Source organism: Henckelia pumila, chromosome 1, assembly GCF_033568475.1.
Source record: "Henckelia pumila isolate YLH828 chromosome 1, ASM3356847v2, whole genome shotgun sequence".
Classification (NCBI taxonomy): Eukaryota; Viridiplantae; Streptophyta; class Magnoliopsida; order Lamiales; family Gesneriaceae; genus Henckelia; species Henckelia pumila.
This window is the reverse complement of record NC_133120.1, coordinates 109,921,253-109,938,337: the sequence shown is the minus strand read 5'-3', so window position 1 is coordinate 109,938,337 and position 17,085 is coordinate 109,921,253. Positions and strand designations below refer to the sequence as shown.

The 17,085-nt window shown below is 37.2% G+C and overlaps 2 protein-coding genes and 1 pseudogene across 3 annotated transcripts; 1 reads left to right on the top strand and 2 right to left on the bottom strand.

Moving 5' to 3' along the window:
* The first annotated feature begins 2,521 nt into the window (after positions 1-2,521).
* LOC140875931 (probable folate-biopterin transporter 6) lies at positions 2,522-6,159 on the top strand. The gene is made up of 4 exons (XM_073279765.1): positions 2,522-3,226; positions 3,346-3,450; positions 5,172-5,348; positions 5,445-6,159. Exons 1-4 carry the CDS (start codon positions 2,522-2,524, stop codon positions 6,027-6,029), a joined length of 1,572 nt encoding a protein of 523 aa, XP_073135866.1. The 3' UTR covers positions 6,030-6,159.
* Positions 6,160-7,066: 907 nt separating this feature from the next.
* LOC140885007 (uncharacterized) lies at positions 7,067-17,006 on the bottom strand. 2 transcript variants are annotated; one of them, XM_073291932.1, is made up of 7 exons: positions 16,801-17,006; positions 16,670-16,729; positions 16,192-16,345; positions 15,487-15,584; positions 15,331-15,396; positions 14,837-14,858; positions 7,067-7,399 (listed from the first exon to the last, which is right to left on the bottom strand). In XM_073291932.1, exons 1-7 carry the CDS (start codon positions 16,927-16,929, stop codon positions 7,383-7,385), a joined length of 546 nt encoding a protein of 181 aa, XP_073148033.1. In that variant the 5' UTR covers positions 16,930-17,006; the 3' UTR covers positions 7,067-7,382. The 2 variants fall into 2 exon arrangements, with proteins under 2 accessions (XP_073148033.1, XP_073148026.1); XM_073291925.1 differs by lacking the exon at positions 7,067-7,399 and having other exon boundaries at positions 14,190-14,858; positions 16,801-17,004.
* LOC140884999 (endoribonuclease Dicer homolog 3-like) lies at positions 7,280-13,393 on the bottom strand (annotated as a pseudogene).
* Positions 17,007-17,085: the final 79 nt, after the last annotated feature.

Genomic DNA, 17,085 nt, shown 5'->3' with positions numbered 1-17,085 from the left:
GAGGAGGTTCGGGATGAGTTCGGGCCTCACTGTCCTCTGTTTTCTTCCTCTTCAAGTTCTTCAGTGCAGCTCTGAAGTTGGCAGGCATAGCGGCAGATTTGATCCTGTCGTCTGAAAATGAAAAATGTATACATAGATAAAAATACGGTAAATCAAAGGCATAAGGGGAATCAGTCTAAGATAAGGATAGCACGGGTACAGGGGTACTACCTATATCCCCTTGGATCTCTACTCCCTTCCCACTGAAGCCATAATGACAGAGCAGATCCTCTTCAATCAGGCTCTCAATATCAAAGGTTTGCGCAGACATGGTATTGATAAAATTGGTAAAGTTATGAGTAGGTAAAGCTGGCAGTTCAGGACTGGTAAAGTTCATAGCCCAGTTAGACCGGCATTCCCATGGCTGGTTGGGGTTGACAAAAAAATACCTGTTTGTCCAGCCTTTGTGGGAGCTAGGCTTACCCTTCAAAAAGGGGTATTCGGGTCGCATGGAAATATAGAAGCGGCCCGGGGCGGTTTTCTTAATTTGCAAGAAGTAAGTGAAATTTCCTATGTCTAAGGGAATTCGGAAGAAGCAGAAAAGTACACCTAATGATAGAATTGAACTAAACGAGTTCGGGGATAATTGACTCGGGCACACACAAAAGTATTGACATAAGTAGGAAATGCAGTTCGGGACTGGAAATCTTAAGCCCATCTTGATTTGATCTAGGCTGAAGCTCAAGAAATTAGGAGGGGGTCTGTGAGCCCGGTCTTTACGGCCTGGGATTATAAGATCGTAGGTATCGGGCATTCCCGATTTCTCCCTAATGAGGGGACCTAGGTCTGGACTTAGATGGGAGGCCAGGACTTCATACCATTGTTTCCCTTTGGCAGATAATCGGGCCTCATCCGACCTGAGTTTGTGCAATCGTTTTAATTTTTCTATACGAGTCTCCGACAGATCCAGGTCTGAGCTTGGATTATCCGAGTCGGAGGACTCGGGGTGGTTAAGGGGAGAGCTGGGTGCGTCAACAAATTCTACTATTTCCCTAATAGAGGTCTCATCTGGGGAAGACATGTTAACTGACCTAGTGAAAGGAAGACTTACAGGTGGAAAAGTTGAAGCTCGGTAAGAAAATAATCAGGTCGGGAGCGAGTAGTCCGGGTCGGGGGAGCTCTTGAAATTTTGGCAGCGTGACAGTACAAAAGTGAAAAGTAAAAAACAAATTTTTACTGACCTATTTATAGAGGAGGTGAGATGATCTAAGCCGTCGATTAGCTTCTTGATCTACGGTTCGGGACGGGACAGGTTAGAGCCACTAAGGCTTCGGGAGATGAACCATCCTAAGACATCTGAGTCGTCCATTAAAAGCACATCACGCGGATCTTGATCTGGACCGTTCAAAGAAACACATCTTGTGGATTCAATTCCGGGCTGTCTGTACAAAGCCTGTATAGCACGGGGTCATGACTAAGTAATTGGTCTAAACTCATTCTTCTTTTAGACCAGTTAGGGAGGTACTATTGTTACCCCGATAAAATATTTCTACCCGAGCCCGTTTATAACGGGTTTACCTAGCATAGCCCAAGGTGGTAAAGTCCAGTCCAGTCCAAAGCTATGTTGGGCTTCGTCATGACCTGGGCTGGTCATAAGGAGCCGAGCTAGGTTATGTTTCAATGGGCCGACCAGAGCTGGGCCCGGTATGCTGTACGCATCTCTTTTATAATTCGAGGGAGACTCTGATACATGTGGGATAAGTCTGGATCTTCTCAAATATTCACAAGATAAAGATAAACTTAAGAAGGGTCCAATAGATGAAGAGTCCTAGTCCAGGATGTGTTATAATTCTACTAGGTAACTTATTCTATTTTCTCCTATAAATACAGGTGCTTCTATGATTTTATGATTATTCATTATTCACTTTTACATTCACACACTCATCTCTCTCAGTTTTCGCATTAATCATACCCTCTGCCTTCAAGACACTGACTTAGGCATCGGAGGGGTCACGCCGAAAACATCTTCGGCGTCCCTTTGACCTAGCTGTTGCTTGTGCAGTTCCGCTATACCCGACCCGACCTGCTATATAAAAGAATTGGAGGATCCATTCTACCAGACCGAACCCGAGGTAAAATTCCAACATCATCAGAATTATATAATAATAACAAGCCCCCATGGGCACAGCTGGACTAGCAAAGGTCTTGGTGAAAAAGAAGGTGATGAGAGTTCGAATCCCGTAAAAGGTGTATTTGGCCTTGTTTATCGCGCTTGCGAGCCTTCCTCTCCCTGGGTACTTACCTGGCCAGACATAACCCTGACTTACCTTCCTTCACGCCGAGGCTTGGGGCGGCTTTGTGTGGGGCCCTTAGGGGTGGGGGTCACCCTTATTTTTTTATATAATAATAACAAGCAGTAGTACACATTGGTAAACGCTTAATATTTCCTGTAAAGCTGAAGCTAATAAGAATAATATATATATATATATATATATATATATCCCAACTCCAAGATTCATGTATCCACTTTCTGAACTCTAATATGCAAGATCCAAATTCAAATCATGATTTCGATGATCAATCCGAAAAACCCTTGACCAAAAACGAAGAAGAAGATGAAGAAGAAGAAGAAGAAGAAGAAGCGAATAATATTAATCTCACTGCAAACAAATGCACGAACAGAAATCCAATCCTCTCCACAATCCTGGAACCATTCCAATGGCTGCAAATGCTATCTTCCAGGCTAAACCCCACCTTCGTCCTGGGAGTAGTCTTGGTGTACGGCCTCAACCAGGGGTTTTCATGGTCTTTATTCAAAGTGGTGTCGGATTATTACTGGAAAGACGTGCAAAAGGTGCAACCATCGCAAGTACAGCTCTTCATAGGCTTATACTACATTCCATGGGTCATGAAGCCCATCTGGGGTCTGCTGACCGATGTTTTCCCGGTGAAGGGATTCCGTAGGCGGCCGTATTTCATCGTGTCCGGTGTGGCCGGAGCACTCTGCGCTCTGACCTTGGCTTCTGGCGGCCGCGTGGCGGTGGCATTGGCCTTGGGTTGCTTGATGGGGATATCTGCCGGCGTGGCCATGGCGGACGTGGTGATCGATGCTTGCATAGCGAGAAATAGCATCGAGATAAGGTCTCTGGCTGCTGATATGCAGAGCCTTTGCGGGTTTTGTTCGTCTGCTGGAGCTCTCTTGGGCTATTCCACCAGTGGCTTTTTTGTTCATCACATTGGACCTCAGGTCAGATCTTCAAGCTTCTTTCTTTTTATTATTTTTATTTATTTGCTTATTTAATCAAACATTTTTTGAAAGACTCAAATATCTAATCTTTAATATATTATATATTATTATATATATAGGGAGCATTAGGGCTTTTGGCCATTGCACCAGTTACGTTGATCATGCTTGGCTTTGTGATTTATGAGCCAAGAACCAGTGATGACATTCATGTTACAAAGAAAAAGGTTAGCATTTTTTTCACCCAATTCTTACGTCTGAAATCGAATTATCAGATCTCTCTTTCGACTTATAATCTTTATTATGAGATATGTATGTTGCTGCACTACAAGTGGGATGATTTTATATATGAAAATGTGGAGTACTTGATGTCATTATTTGTACGTGGCTGCTGGCTTTTAATGTGGTTAGTTGCTTATTTGATTCTTGTTCAAATTCAATATATGAGAAATAATTATTTTACTAAAAAAATTAGAAATATTTGAACTTTATGGAGAGAAAATTTATTAATTTCCCAATCGAAATTATTAAAATTTCTAATCTACATCGGAATATCAAAAGATAAATATGAACCGATCGATACATGTTTGTTCAAACAAATTAGTCAGCGATTTAAAACGTATGAAGTAGTTAGGAATGTCATATCCTAGAATTGAAATATTTTATTATAATTAATAATATTTAAATGGAAGTTTAGCTAGAACTGGGGCAGTGGCCTCGGACAGGCTTGCATTGATGGATGCCTTCTACTGGGGGAGGCTGCTTTTACCAAATTCCACGCGACTTATTTTGTATTTAAATATATTGATATATATAAAAAAGATTTCCGTCAAAAAAAAAAAAAAGATTTTGTATTTAAATAAATTTTGCAAGTTATCTCGTTTTATGTAAAGAGGCCATTAGGTCAATCATGTTTTTTTTTTTTTCTTTTGAGATGTTTTACTCTCAAGTTTTTAAAATTACTATTATTCATTGAGCAAGTATTTTATGAGACGGTATCACGAATCTTTATCCGTGAGACGAGTCAATTCTGCTTATATATATAATAAAAAATAATATTTTTCATGAGTGACTCAAGTAAGACATTTGTTTCATAAAATTAACTAATAAAAACGTTTCAAAATAATTTTTGTGTTATTTAAATTTTCGTTAAACCAGTCGTTTATTATTACTACATTTAGTTAAGCTTTAATATATTTTTTTTGTTTTCATGCTCATGTCATTACCAAGATTTTAAATATTCAACCGAGTTGACTAATTATATATAAATATAAAGTGTAATAAACGCAAGCCTCCAACAAATTATGTGCAAAAATCAACTTCATTTAATTTAAATAAATGAATACTAAGGTCTAGATTGTATAAATGAATAGATAGAGACATATATTTCTATATCTGTACACTTTCCTTAATTCAAAATCAATATGAGTAATTTTTTTTGTGATGATCCAATTAGGAAACTCGTCTCAGAAGAATTTTGTATAATATAATTGATAATTCGAAAAATGCAATCATACAATATTTTAATGATCAAGTCATAACTATTCTAAAAAAATCATCAAGTCATAATTGAACAAAATAAGTGTTATTCCGCGGTGAAGCGAAACGAGGTGGTATTTTAATTTAAATTTTTTTTTTTTTTATTGAGATGAGGTGATACCGTTGCGCCTACACAACAATTGGCGTTGTTCCCATCTCACTTCAGATAATTTGTATCCGTATAGTAAATGATCGTCATTAATGTGTTGATAAATATATATATATAAATTTACAGATGATCAGAAAACTTGTTGATTCACTTATAAAGAAGTAGAGATTGGAAGTTAAAAAGAAAAGGGATCGATGATTTAATTAATTAAATATCCAAGAATTAATTTACATTTGTAAATGATGCATTAATTAATAATTGTTGATAAATATGTATTTGTGGTGTGTACGTTTTGGGCAGGCGCAGGCAGCACAGAAGATAAGAGCAGCGGTGAACGATATGTACACAACACTCAAATTCCCACAAGTGTGGAAGCCTGCACTCTATATGTACATGTCATTAGCTCTCAACATCAGCACTCATGAAGGCCAATTCTATTGGTATACTGATCCACATGCGGGCCCAGCATTCTCCCAGGTAGGCCGGCTTTATGTGATCCGACGTATATCTACAATGAGAAGTAATTATTTTTCAAGAAAGTGGTCGAATAAGAGATTTCTCTAATGTGTGCAGGAATTTGTGGGTATGATTTATGCAATAGGTGCAATGGCTTCCATAGTGGGAGTCATAATCTACCACAAGACCATCAAAGACTACCCTTTCAGACCCGTACTCTTCTTCGCGCAGCTCCTCTTCGGCATATCTGGCATGCTCGATATCGTCTTTATAAGACGTTGGAACTTGGCTCTCGGTATTCCCGACTACTTCTTTGTTATACTCGAAGAATGCGTGTCCCGAATTGTGAGCCGGATCAGGTGGATGCCCATGATGGTGCTAAGTTCACAGCTGTGCCCTTTGGGCATTGAGGGCACGTTCTTTGCTCTCTTGATGTGCATCGACAGCCTCGGCTCGCTCACCTCTAAATCGGCCGGAGGAATGCTTCTACATTATTTGCATGTTACTAGGAATGATTTCAAGAATCTTTGGGTGTCTGTTTTAGTCAGAAATGTTTTGAGGATTTTAACATTAGGGCTGATTTTCCTCGTCCCGAATTCAAACATGTACGAGACTCTGATACCACCTAATTCGAGTACTAAAACTGTGGATCATGAGAGTTTGCAGATGATTCCATTGAATGCAAACAAGGAAGAGGCTTGATTTGCTTGAGGTTAGGATGCAAGGCTGGAGAGTTTTGTTGATTGCACCAAAAATATTTTTGTTTACCCTCTTCTAAGTCCTAATTATAATTGTTATTATTTTGAGGCAAATTACAATAGCAGAAGATAGAATAAACCAACGTTGTGATTCCATTTATTGTACCTTTAATTAATTTATATTCGTTTAGAAGGCTTGATCAATTATGGTCCATTTTCTAGGTTGGATAGACTTCTAGCCTTTGAATAATCTAGATTTGTGCTTGGATTGATGAATTTTAAATACAAAATACAATTATTTCAAATGCTTTGATTTACTTGCACGGACAAAATTGAAATGAATTTCAAACCCACCCTATATCCATCAACGTAAGCATCCACAATTATTAATTTGATAAGGGAAAATTGCAAATTTAGTTCTATATATTTATCATTTTGCGATTTTGGTCCTTTATGTTTTCATATTTCAGTTTTAGTCCGCTATCTTTATTTTTTTTGGCAATTTTAATCTTTTTTCCGACGTGGCGCTGACGTGGCACCAATTCAGTGTTGATGTGGAGCTGATAAGCATTTTTGAATAAAAAGGACCGAAATTGCCAAAAATCAGAACATGCAGGACTAAAACTGAAATGTAAAAAGATAGAGGACCAAAATCGCAAAGTGACAAACATGCCGGACTAAATTTGCAATTTTTCCCATTTGGCAATGGAACCGGTTAATTAGTCCACGGATGATTTTATAAATTATGTATGCGTATTATTTGGGAGGACGTCTTTACAAAAGCATGGAGAAGAGGTAATTCATATCAGAAAGTTGTGAAATCATGATGACACTCCAGCCTCATATAACAACCATCGATTCTCATTATGGTTCGAAGGTCAAGTTTCATTTCAGCGACGTGGACCAGTCCGACACTTTGATGTCGGTGAACTCGACCAACCTATTTTATGTGATGGGACCGGTCACGATACCGCCAACACAACCCATGTCTTTTATGTGGTGGGATTAACCCAACTCATTTTAACCTCTCTCTAAAACTTGTATGTCATTGCACCCTCGGGGACAATTACAAACATAAGCACTCATTCTCCTCCAATCCCAATTGTTTATGCTACTACAAATGTCGTAGCACTATACAAAAATTCAAAAGAAACGTAAAGCTAAGGATGTTCTAGCCACGTAAAAGTAAGCATTCTTGAGATTGGTTTTTAGTTCTAGGAAGCATAGATTGTTTCAAAACAATAACAAGATGGACAACGAACTTTCACCCAAAACAATCGATCAAGACTTGTCAATCGGCCTCTTTCTTAGGCCATACACTAAATTCATCGTAACTCAACCACGTCCGGAATCAAAGTTAGTAAAGTGGAATACCTCCGCCCGAATGACTTCCTGCCAATCAAAATAAACCCTTATAGTTATTTTGGCATAGCAATATAACAATAACAAATCCCAGTAGTAAAAGATCCGCGTACTAGAGGTCGCAGTAGATCTGAAATGGGAAACTTGATTTGTTCTGGAAAAATTGGTTTATAGTCCTCTTTTTCAGGAGCAAAATTATAATTATTATAAATTATAATTATAATTATAATTATAAATTATAATTATAAACTTATAAAAGCATGTATGATCACTTCCCAAAAAAAAAAAAAAGGCATGTATGATCGTCTAACCTGAGCAGGAGGCAAGGATGAAACCCAATCCTATGCATGAGTAGGAAGAAGACCCAAAGTATTGAGCTGCCAACAAAAAAGATGCTTTTTTTTAGATTTTACAAATGTTTTGCGATGATATTGCTATGTGAGAATACATTGCTTTCATTGAGGGACAGAGAACAAACCTTCCAGATGCCCATTCCTAAGCCAGCCAAATTAAGAGCGATGAATACTAACTTGGGCAGAATCAGGTCCACTTTATTGTCCTTGTAAGGCTCAAAAACTACAAATCCAAAAATGACAGTCAGCAGTGTTCGATTAATTAATAAAAATCACATAGCAGCGGAAACTTCTTTAGGTAATCAGACTTCTCCCTGGAAAACAGAAAAAAAGGAAGAAGAAGAAGAAGAAGAAATAGCAATTGATTTATGAAACCTTACTTAGGTCCAAGAACATGGTAACTTACAATAAGGCAGTATATAGACAAAAGGATGACATGCTGAAACACTGAGCTAACAATAAGACCTACCGTGGTACACACAGTTTGCAGCAGAAAAGATCATAATGATCATAAAACAGCAAAACTAAAGATATAGATTTAATCCCATAGGCTTAAAACTTGCAGAATAAGCCGAGTATTAAAAGACACTTCTACTCATAGTTCAATCAGATATGTGTACATCAAGTACTGATTAAGAACCAAAGCAACTTCTCAACAAATTATCCAAATGGAACCATGCCACGGCTCAAAATCTGACAATTGAAAACATCACAAATAACTTCATCAAATACACAAGCAAAAACAGCAAGGGGAAAAATGCAGATCCATGAAGAGTGTGGATTTAGAATAATCTCACCTTTGCCAACCCCTCGGAGGGCATTAATGGGCTGGAAAAGAGCTGCAAATGTTATACCGATGCTGAACAGATGAACCGTACTTCCAGCCATCCACATCAGGAAAGCCATCATGAGCAAGTTCTTGAAAGGTGCTTGTGCAACCTCCCATGCTTTCTGTTCACATCAACCAGTAAAGAGTGACTTGTTGAGATTAAACCCCAAAATAAAAAATTATCAGAGGTAAAGCCCGAAATTTAAAAAATACGCAAACCTCTTTCTGAATTAACATCAACCACTGAAGTGTTGGAAGAAGAAATATATTGGTTAGGAGGATTGGAGGAATGTGACCGGATTCAAACGAATAAATCCTCAAATTTACCAAACGTAGATAGACAAATCCCTCAATGACAACCACAATTAACCTAGAATCCAACTGTTCTACACGCGAATTACACTCATACGGAGCAAAAAATGAACCTGGGCTTTCCAATTTGCTTCAGCGTCCTTCTGCTTACACACTGCCGCGGAATCATCCTACCAAAACACAGCAAAATATCCAGCTCAAAAAAAAAAAAATCAAAATCTACAGAAACCAAAATCCGATGAATCGAAACACACCTGTTCCTGAGAAGCGCGATTGAACCCCAATGGATCAGGAATATCGCAGGATGGGTAATCAGAATTTTCGCTGAATGTCGAGGATCTGATGTTACCATCAGATGAGCCCCGATCCGGCTTGTGATTTTTACGCTTGGAAGATGAAATTCCTCTGGCCTGCCATCAAATCAAAGCACCTAAATCTGGGAAGCTTGGATGCTTCAATATGAACACCATAACATAAACAGAAAGCCAGTCTAAGTTGACAGTTAACATTTTATCAGTTACTGATAATGTGATATTTTTTAAAAGCTACCGTTTTTTTATTTTGAAAAATCTCTAATTCTGACTTTAAAAAGTGTTTATTTAAGGCCATATTTCATAATTGTGATGCATAAGTCAGTCACAAATAACAGTAGGATCAATTGTTGCCCTCCATAAGTTACCAAAAGAAGTCGAGGCGAACAGCGACCAAACATGCATCTTGCATGTAATGTATTGCCTCTACTCTTTGCTTATTGCCTTCTAGAGTTGGTAGACTAGGAAAATGTGAAAATTAAGCAAAGAATTTATAGGATTCATTGAGGAGTAAATTTCTCATAAATTCAAGCAGAAAGCAACCTCTGGTTTCTCCAACAAACAATGAGCTGCCATTCCCTTTGCAGCTGTCTTGTTGGGTCCAGAGCCTTGCCCATACAATACCACATCTTCAAGCTGTAAAGTAAATTCTGCATGCATGGAATCTCCTTTTTTAGTATAATTTTCTCTTAAGAAACCAAGAGAGTCGCACAACTCTTTTAGCTCACGGAAAGGAGCAAGTTTGAGCTCTTCAGGAGTCACAATCGGCGATAGAAGCAGTTCAACAACCTTCCAAACTTCATCCAAATCTAGTTTAGAATCAATAAGGATAGCCCCAACTATGCTTTCGAACAAGTCTCCAAGTGCCTATGACAGAAAAGGAGAAAACACTCAACAAATTATTTTTAAAACAAATGAGAATATATTAGATGAAAATCAAAAAGCAAAAGCATGTTATGATGATAGGAAGTCAGCACTAAGTAGTCAATAAATTTTTTACATTAAAAAAACCTCACCTCAGGAATTATATTGTCCGGTGTTAATGTCATGCTGCTCATACCAGAAACAGACTTGGCAAATGATGATATTTGATCTTTAAGAGACTCTGACCGATGCAGTATGTGTGGATGAAGGTTGTGTCTCACAGTGTGAAAGGCAAAGTTGTTGTTATTCACGGATGAGGAACGTAACTCTGTCAACTCCTCGGAATCACTATCTTTATGATTTTCATAAAAATGCCTCGCGAAAAGTATGTCCAGTACAGAGTCGCCCAGAAATTCCAGCCGCTGTATATGATAAATAGGAAAGAACCGTTGATTTTAGGAGATTTGGTTGTGATGTAAATTCACTATAAGAAATGTAGCATTATTTTCCACAAAAAATTTTCAGAAAAAGAGTGAGAAACACAGTGAGTTTGAATTTACTAAAATGTCTACTTTAACTTCCATGTTTCTTATTCTCAACTAGTGGTAAGACAAAGAAGTTAAAGTAATCTCGTTAAACAATAAAATGAAAAACTAATTCGATGACCCTACTTGCAAATATCACCTCGTTCAAATTCGATTGATTCTATCATTAGAGACTAAATTAACACGGTTTAACAATTGTGAAAGTTTCCGAAGAAGTATATATAGCTTGTAACACGTTTTCTTGCGTTAAGTACTGATAACAAAGCGAAAAGGCAATGATAATAATCAGAGCACAAGACATTATATTTTTATTTATTTTATTTATTCTTTGGCTTCAAATTACCTGGTAACAATAATCCAAACCTTCAGATGCATGAGTTATGGCCTCTAGCAACAATCCCTTGACATTAAATTTGTAGCCAATCTTCGTCTCTAGAATGTTGATAGCTTCATATGTGGAGCATAAGAATGTAGAGAAGCAGCTTTAATAGCATCATGTACTGATGAAGGCTCGAGTTCAGTCACTATGCCTAGCCACTTCATCAAACTAAGGGTAGCAGTTAACCCGCCACCAACATAATATGCTCCAATTAGAGCTTCAACACAGTCAGATATATCCTTTGAAATCATCCATCGATGACCTTTACTGCACGTGTTTCCCACCTTTATTTTTACATCCTCTGTGAAAAAATTTTCATCCATAGGAACCTCCCTTGTATCCACGCAGTGATTGCACGGAGAAGGCCATACTGAGCGTTGTCCAGGAGCGGTCCACTTACGTGGATCAAATGCACAATCTCGAATATATCCCTATAATAAATAAAAGAAACAATGCACAATCTCGGATATATCCAAAAGCTAGCATAGCATATGACAGAAAATTATGTTCCACCTGCAATTTGCGATCTACTCCGTATTTATAAAGTGCTGCGTTGCTAACAATCGTGGAACGATGATCAGTTAATGGTCCTTCTTCCTTCTTTGGATACTCGATAAAGAGGTGGCAGCTTACAGCATACTTTAAAACTGCATCTCCGAGCGTTTCCAACCTCTGCAAGGAGAAACTTTCTGCACATCTTGTTGTGGTGAGAGCTTCCAAAATCTGATCATGAATGAATTATTAGAATTAAATCATAAAATACAAAAGGAATTACAATTGAAGTTAATCGTTAACAGCTATAAAGGCACATACCACCGAGCTTGGAATATGATGTGCTATTTCTTGCCTAAGTTGGCTAGCCAACATCAAAGACTCCATTCGGTGCATTAGTGAAGGTAACAAGTAGAATGATTTGATTGCATCTGTTCTGAGGTCAGTTCCAATCAGAAGTTCCGGCGGCATACGTTGGGGTTGAGATGACTTTTGCACAACATTTTTCCCACTACCTTTTGGTTTATGTTTACAAGAAGCAGCCAAAAATAAGAAATTTTTTGATGAAGTTCTAGCCACACAGCAGACTAGTCGATTCAAACATTCAAAGAAACATACAAAATACCATAATCAATAAAGTTGTAAAAGTTGCGAAAAGAAACTTCACACACCTTCGTCTACGAGAAGATTGCGTGGATTGTGGCTCTGGTTTAGAAGCAACAGAGGCTGTTTTGGATATTTTAGAAGAATTCCATGCCTGACCAAAAGAAAAAGTAAGTAATGGGAAAACTAAGGGTGGAATAGAAATAGCAAATCACAACAGACCCACCACTTTTTCTTATAATAATGACCAGAAGTAACAGCAGGTGCATCCAAAATAGAGTAAATTTTGCCAGTATGGATGGCAACAACTACCATCCCCTTGAGGTTTTCCACGGAAGCAGATTTGTTGGCCAAGTGAATCACATTGCTATTTACTTTAGAGACGACGGAATCTCTCACATGAGCTGACGAGTGTTTGTAAATGGCTTTAGATTGCAGAAAGTTTAACCAAGCATTTTCTTTCAAAAAATCTACTGCTGAAACACAAGAATCAATCCCTGTCCAGTTGATTCTCACACAATATTCCTTCTTATCCACCGACTCCAGGGGCAATAGTAAATAACTATTAGACAAATCCCATAGGGATTCCTCGGTATCAAGTAAAAAACTCTTCTGTCCAGATGATGATTTAACAAACAGTTGGCCAAATAAACCATTAACCATCAGTTCTTGAAAGCATCTTGCTTTTGCCATCTGTTGGAAAAAGATATTGTCACTCAATTGGATTGGTGTGAGTAGAACAAATAAAATAGTGGAGTGACCATATACACATATAAAGATGGAAAATTATATCAGAAATAACTTAGAAACCTGTTTAGCATCCAAATTTGTAACACCAGAGAAGGACACAGAAGATCTAACAGATTTTGCCATCAAGTACAATTCCACTTCAACATTTCCCACATCACCGTCAAGCTTTGTCTCCAGTAGAAGCACAAAACTTGAAAATTTCTCTTCGATAATGTTACAAGAAAAGTCCATTTTGTATGCATAAATAGTGGCACCTTCAAGTTTATCTCCCAAAGTTCCAGACAACGAGCGTACGCTAACAGAACCGTGTAACTCCTTTCTCTTCTTTGTCCCTAGAAGCATTGCAACAGGCGGAAAAGGCCTCATCAAACACTATTTAAAAAAAAATTTAAAAGAAACTTGAAAAATCAAGTAACTATACCTGCCCCTGAAGATATTACTTTGGCATCAGTCGTTGCTTTAGTTTCCATTGTGTTAGTTTTCTGTTTCACACAGCGCCACGATCATACACTGTAATAGCGTGTGCAAAGAAACAGAGAGGAGAATGTAAGTACAACGAATCGTTGATGCTTTTTTTTTTTTCTTTTTTTTTTTTTTAAGGTGGAGAGGGAACCTTTTTTGTTCCTTCATTCTTAAGTCATCGTAAGTTTTTTTTTTTTTTCATGTTAAATTTGTTTGTTTTAAATTTTCAAACTCAAACATAACTTTGAAATTTGAATTCAATCTTTGTTAAAAAAAAATATATGCATGTTTTTGCACTCCCTAGGTCCATATGTTTTTTATGAAATAAATTTGGATACAAAATATTGATAACATAGTATTAATACATGATATTTGAACATAAATTATTTAAAATTTGATACTAATATATAATTTTTAAGTAATCAAACATGTATACAAGGATTTATATTAATTAAAAATTTGTCTTTTTGAACGAACAATGATATAAAACCTTAGAAATATAATCCTAATATATGATATTGAAGTACCATTATTTTAGTTCTGATACTTATATATAAATATTAAATATCCAAACATGTGTGGTAAATGTTAATATAAAAAATGTTGCTCAAATTGTGTAACCAAAATTTTTATCTTTTGTATTATATATCTAAATCAGTTATGCTCAAATATAATATAACTGATTTTTATTCGTAAAAAAATATGCGAACCCAAGGAGTGCAAAAACATTTTTGCATGGAACAAGAAATTCAAACATATTTTTTTCTCTGACCGTGACTGAATTCATAGTTATGTTTAGCTTCGGAGATTTAAAACAACTCTCTAGTACTCTCATAAAAGAATGGTCGTTAATCTCAAAAATATGATTTTCAATATCAAAATAGATAGAATAAGCATCTCCATTGCTATCCCTAACTAAAAAAGTATCATCATACAGAAAATTCCAAATGTCTTTACAAAAGCATGGAGAAGAGGTAATTCACATCAGAAAGTTGTGAAATCATGATGACACTCCACCCTCATATAACAACCATCGATTCTCATTATGGTTCTAAGGTCAAGTTTCATTTCAGCAACGTGGACCGGTCCGACATTTTGACGTCAGTGAACTTGACCAACCTATTTTATGTGATGGGACGGATCACGATACCGCCAACACAACCCATCTCTTTTATGTGGTGGGATTAACCCAATTCATTTAACATCTCTCTAAAACTGGTATGTCATTGCACCCTCGGGGACAATTACAAACATAAGCACTCATTCTCCTCCAATCCCAATTGTTTATGCTACTACAAATGTCGTAGCACTATACAAAAATTCAAAAGAAACGTAAAGCTAAGGATGCTCTAGCCACGTAAAGTAAGCATTCTTGAGATTGGTTTTTAGTTATTGGAAGCATAGATTGTCTCAAAACAATAACAAGATGGACAACTTTCAACCAAAACGATCGATCAACACTTGTCAATCGGCCTCTCTTTCTAAGGCCATACAATAAATCCATCGTAACTCAACCACGTCCAGAATCAGAGTTAGTAAAGTGGAATACCTCCACCCGAATACTCTACTTCCTGCCAATCAAAATAAACCCTTATGTTATTTTTGGCATAGCAATATAACAATAACAAATCTCAGTAGTAAAAGATTGGAGTACTGGAGGTCGCAGTAGATCTGAAATGGGAAACTTGATTTGTTCTGGAAAAATTCGTTTATAGTCCCGAATTTCAGGAGCAAAATTATAATTATTATATAAATATAAATAAGGGCAATTTGCTCAAAAATCCCCAAATGCAAACATGTTTTGCTTTGGGGTCCCTAGTCATAAAATGTGGTACAAAACAATACAAGATGTGGTACAAAACCATACAAGATATGGTACAAATTAACAAAAAATGTGGTACAAAAAAGTGGCTAGGGAGTGTAGAGCAAAACATGTTTGCATTGGGGATTTTTGAGCAATTTGCACTATAAATAAACTTATAAAAGCATGTATGATTACTATAAAAAAAAAACACAAAAAAAGAACATGTGTGATCATCTAACCTGAGCAGGAGGCAAGGACGAAACCCAATCTGATACATGAGTAGGAAGAAGACCCAAAGTATTAAGCTGCCAACAAAAAGATGATTTTTTTTAGATTTTACGAATGTTTTGCATTGCTATGTGAGAATACATTGCTTTCATTGACAGAGAACAAACCTTCCAGATGCCCATTCCTAAGCCTGCCAAATTAAGAGCGATGAATACTAACTTGGGCAGAATCAGGTCCACTTTGTTATCCTTGTAAGGCTCAAAAGCTACAAATTCAAAAATGACAGTCAGCACAGCGTTTGATTAATTAATAAAATCACATAGTAGTGGAAACTTCTTTAGGTAACACAATCAGCATTCAAGCTGAATCAGACTTCTCTCTGAAAATCAAAATGGAGAAAAAAAAAAAAAAAAAAAAAAAGTAATTATCAATTGATGATGGAACCCTTGTTTAGATTTGAGAACATGTGAACCTACATAAAGGCAGTATGTAGAGAAAAGGTTGACATGCTAAAACACTGAGCTAACAAAAAGAACTACCGTGGTACACACTAATTGCAGCAGAAAAGATCATAATGACCATAAAAGAGCAAAAAAAAAAAAGATGTAGCGCCTCATCCGTGTAGCCATAAAACTTGCAGAATAAGCCGAGCATCAAAAGAAACTTCTACTTATAGTTCAATTAGATAAGCGTACAACAAGAAGTGATTAAGAACCAGAGCAACTTCTCAACGAAATATCTACAAGGAACCATGTCACGGCTCAAAAACTGACAATTGAAAACATCACAAATGACTTCATCAAATACACAAGCACAAACAGCAAGGGGCAAAATGCAGATCCATGAAGAGTATGGATTTAGAATAATCTCACCTTTGCCAACCCCTCGGAGGGCATTAATGGGCTGGAAAAGAGCTGAAAATGTTATACCGATGCTAAACAGATGAACCGTGCTTCCAGCCATCCACATCATGAAAGCCATCATGAACAAGTTCTTGAAAGGTGCTTGTGCAACCTCCCATGCTTTCTGTTCACATCAACCAGTAAACAGTGACTTGTTGAGATCAAACCCAAAATAAAAAAAAATTTTAAAAAAATTCAGAGGTAAAGCCCGAAATTTAAAAAAGATTCAAAAGTACGCAACCCTCTTTCTGAATTAACATCAACCACGGAAGTATTGGAAGAAGAAATATCTTGGTTAGGAGGATTGGAGAAATGTGACCGGATTCAAATGAATAATCCTCAAATTTCCCAAACGTAGATAGACAAATCCCTCAATCACAACCACAATTAACCTAGAAATCAACTGTTATACACGCGAACTACACTAATACGGAGCACAAAAATGAACCTGGGCTTTCCAATTTGCTTCAGCGTCCTTCTTCTGCTTACTCACTGCCGCGGAATCATCCTACCAAAACACAGCAAAAGATCAGGAATCTACAGAAAGTCAGAAACCAAATCCGGTGAATCGAAACACACCTGTTCCTGAGAGGCTCGATTGAACCCCAATGGATCAGGAATATCGCGCGACGAATTGGAAGTTGAATTATCAGTGAACTCAACGGCCCATCTGCGGCCCGATCCCATCACAGCTTTGCCTTTGTCCATTGTCACACGATTGGTGAAAATATGACGAAAATTAAGAATCTCAGGATGGGTAATACGCCGGCTGCAGTAAAGATGATGACAAGAGCTGATTTTGTAATTAATTTTTATTGCTACCTAATTGGATTTGGGTAGCGGACTTTTCCCTCGACCTGGACC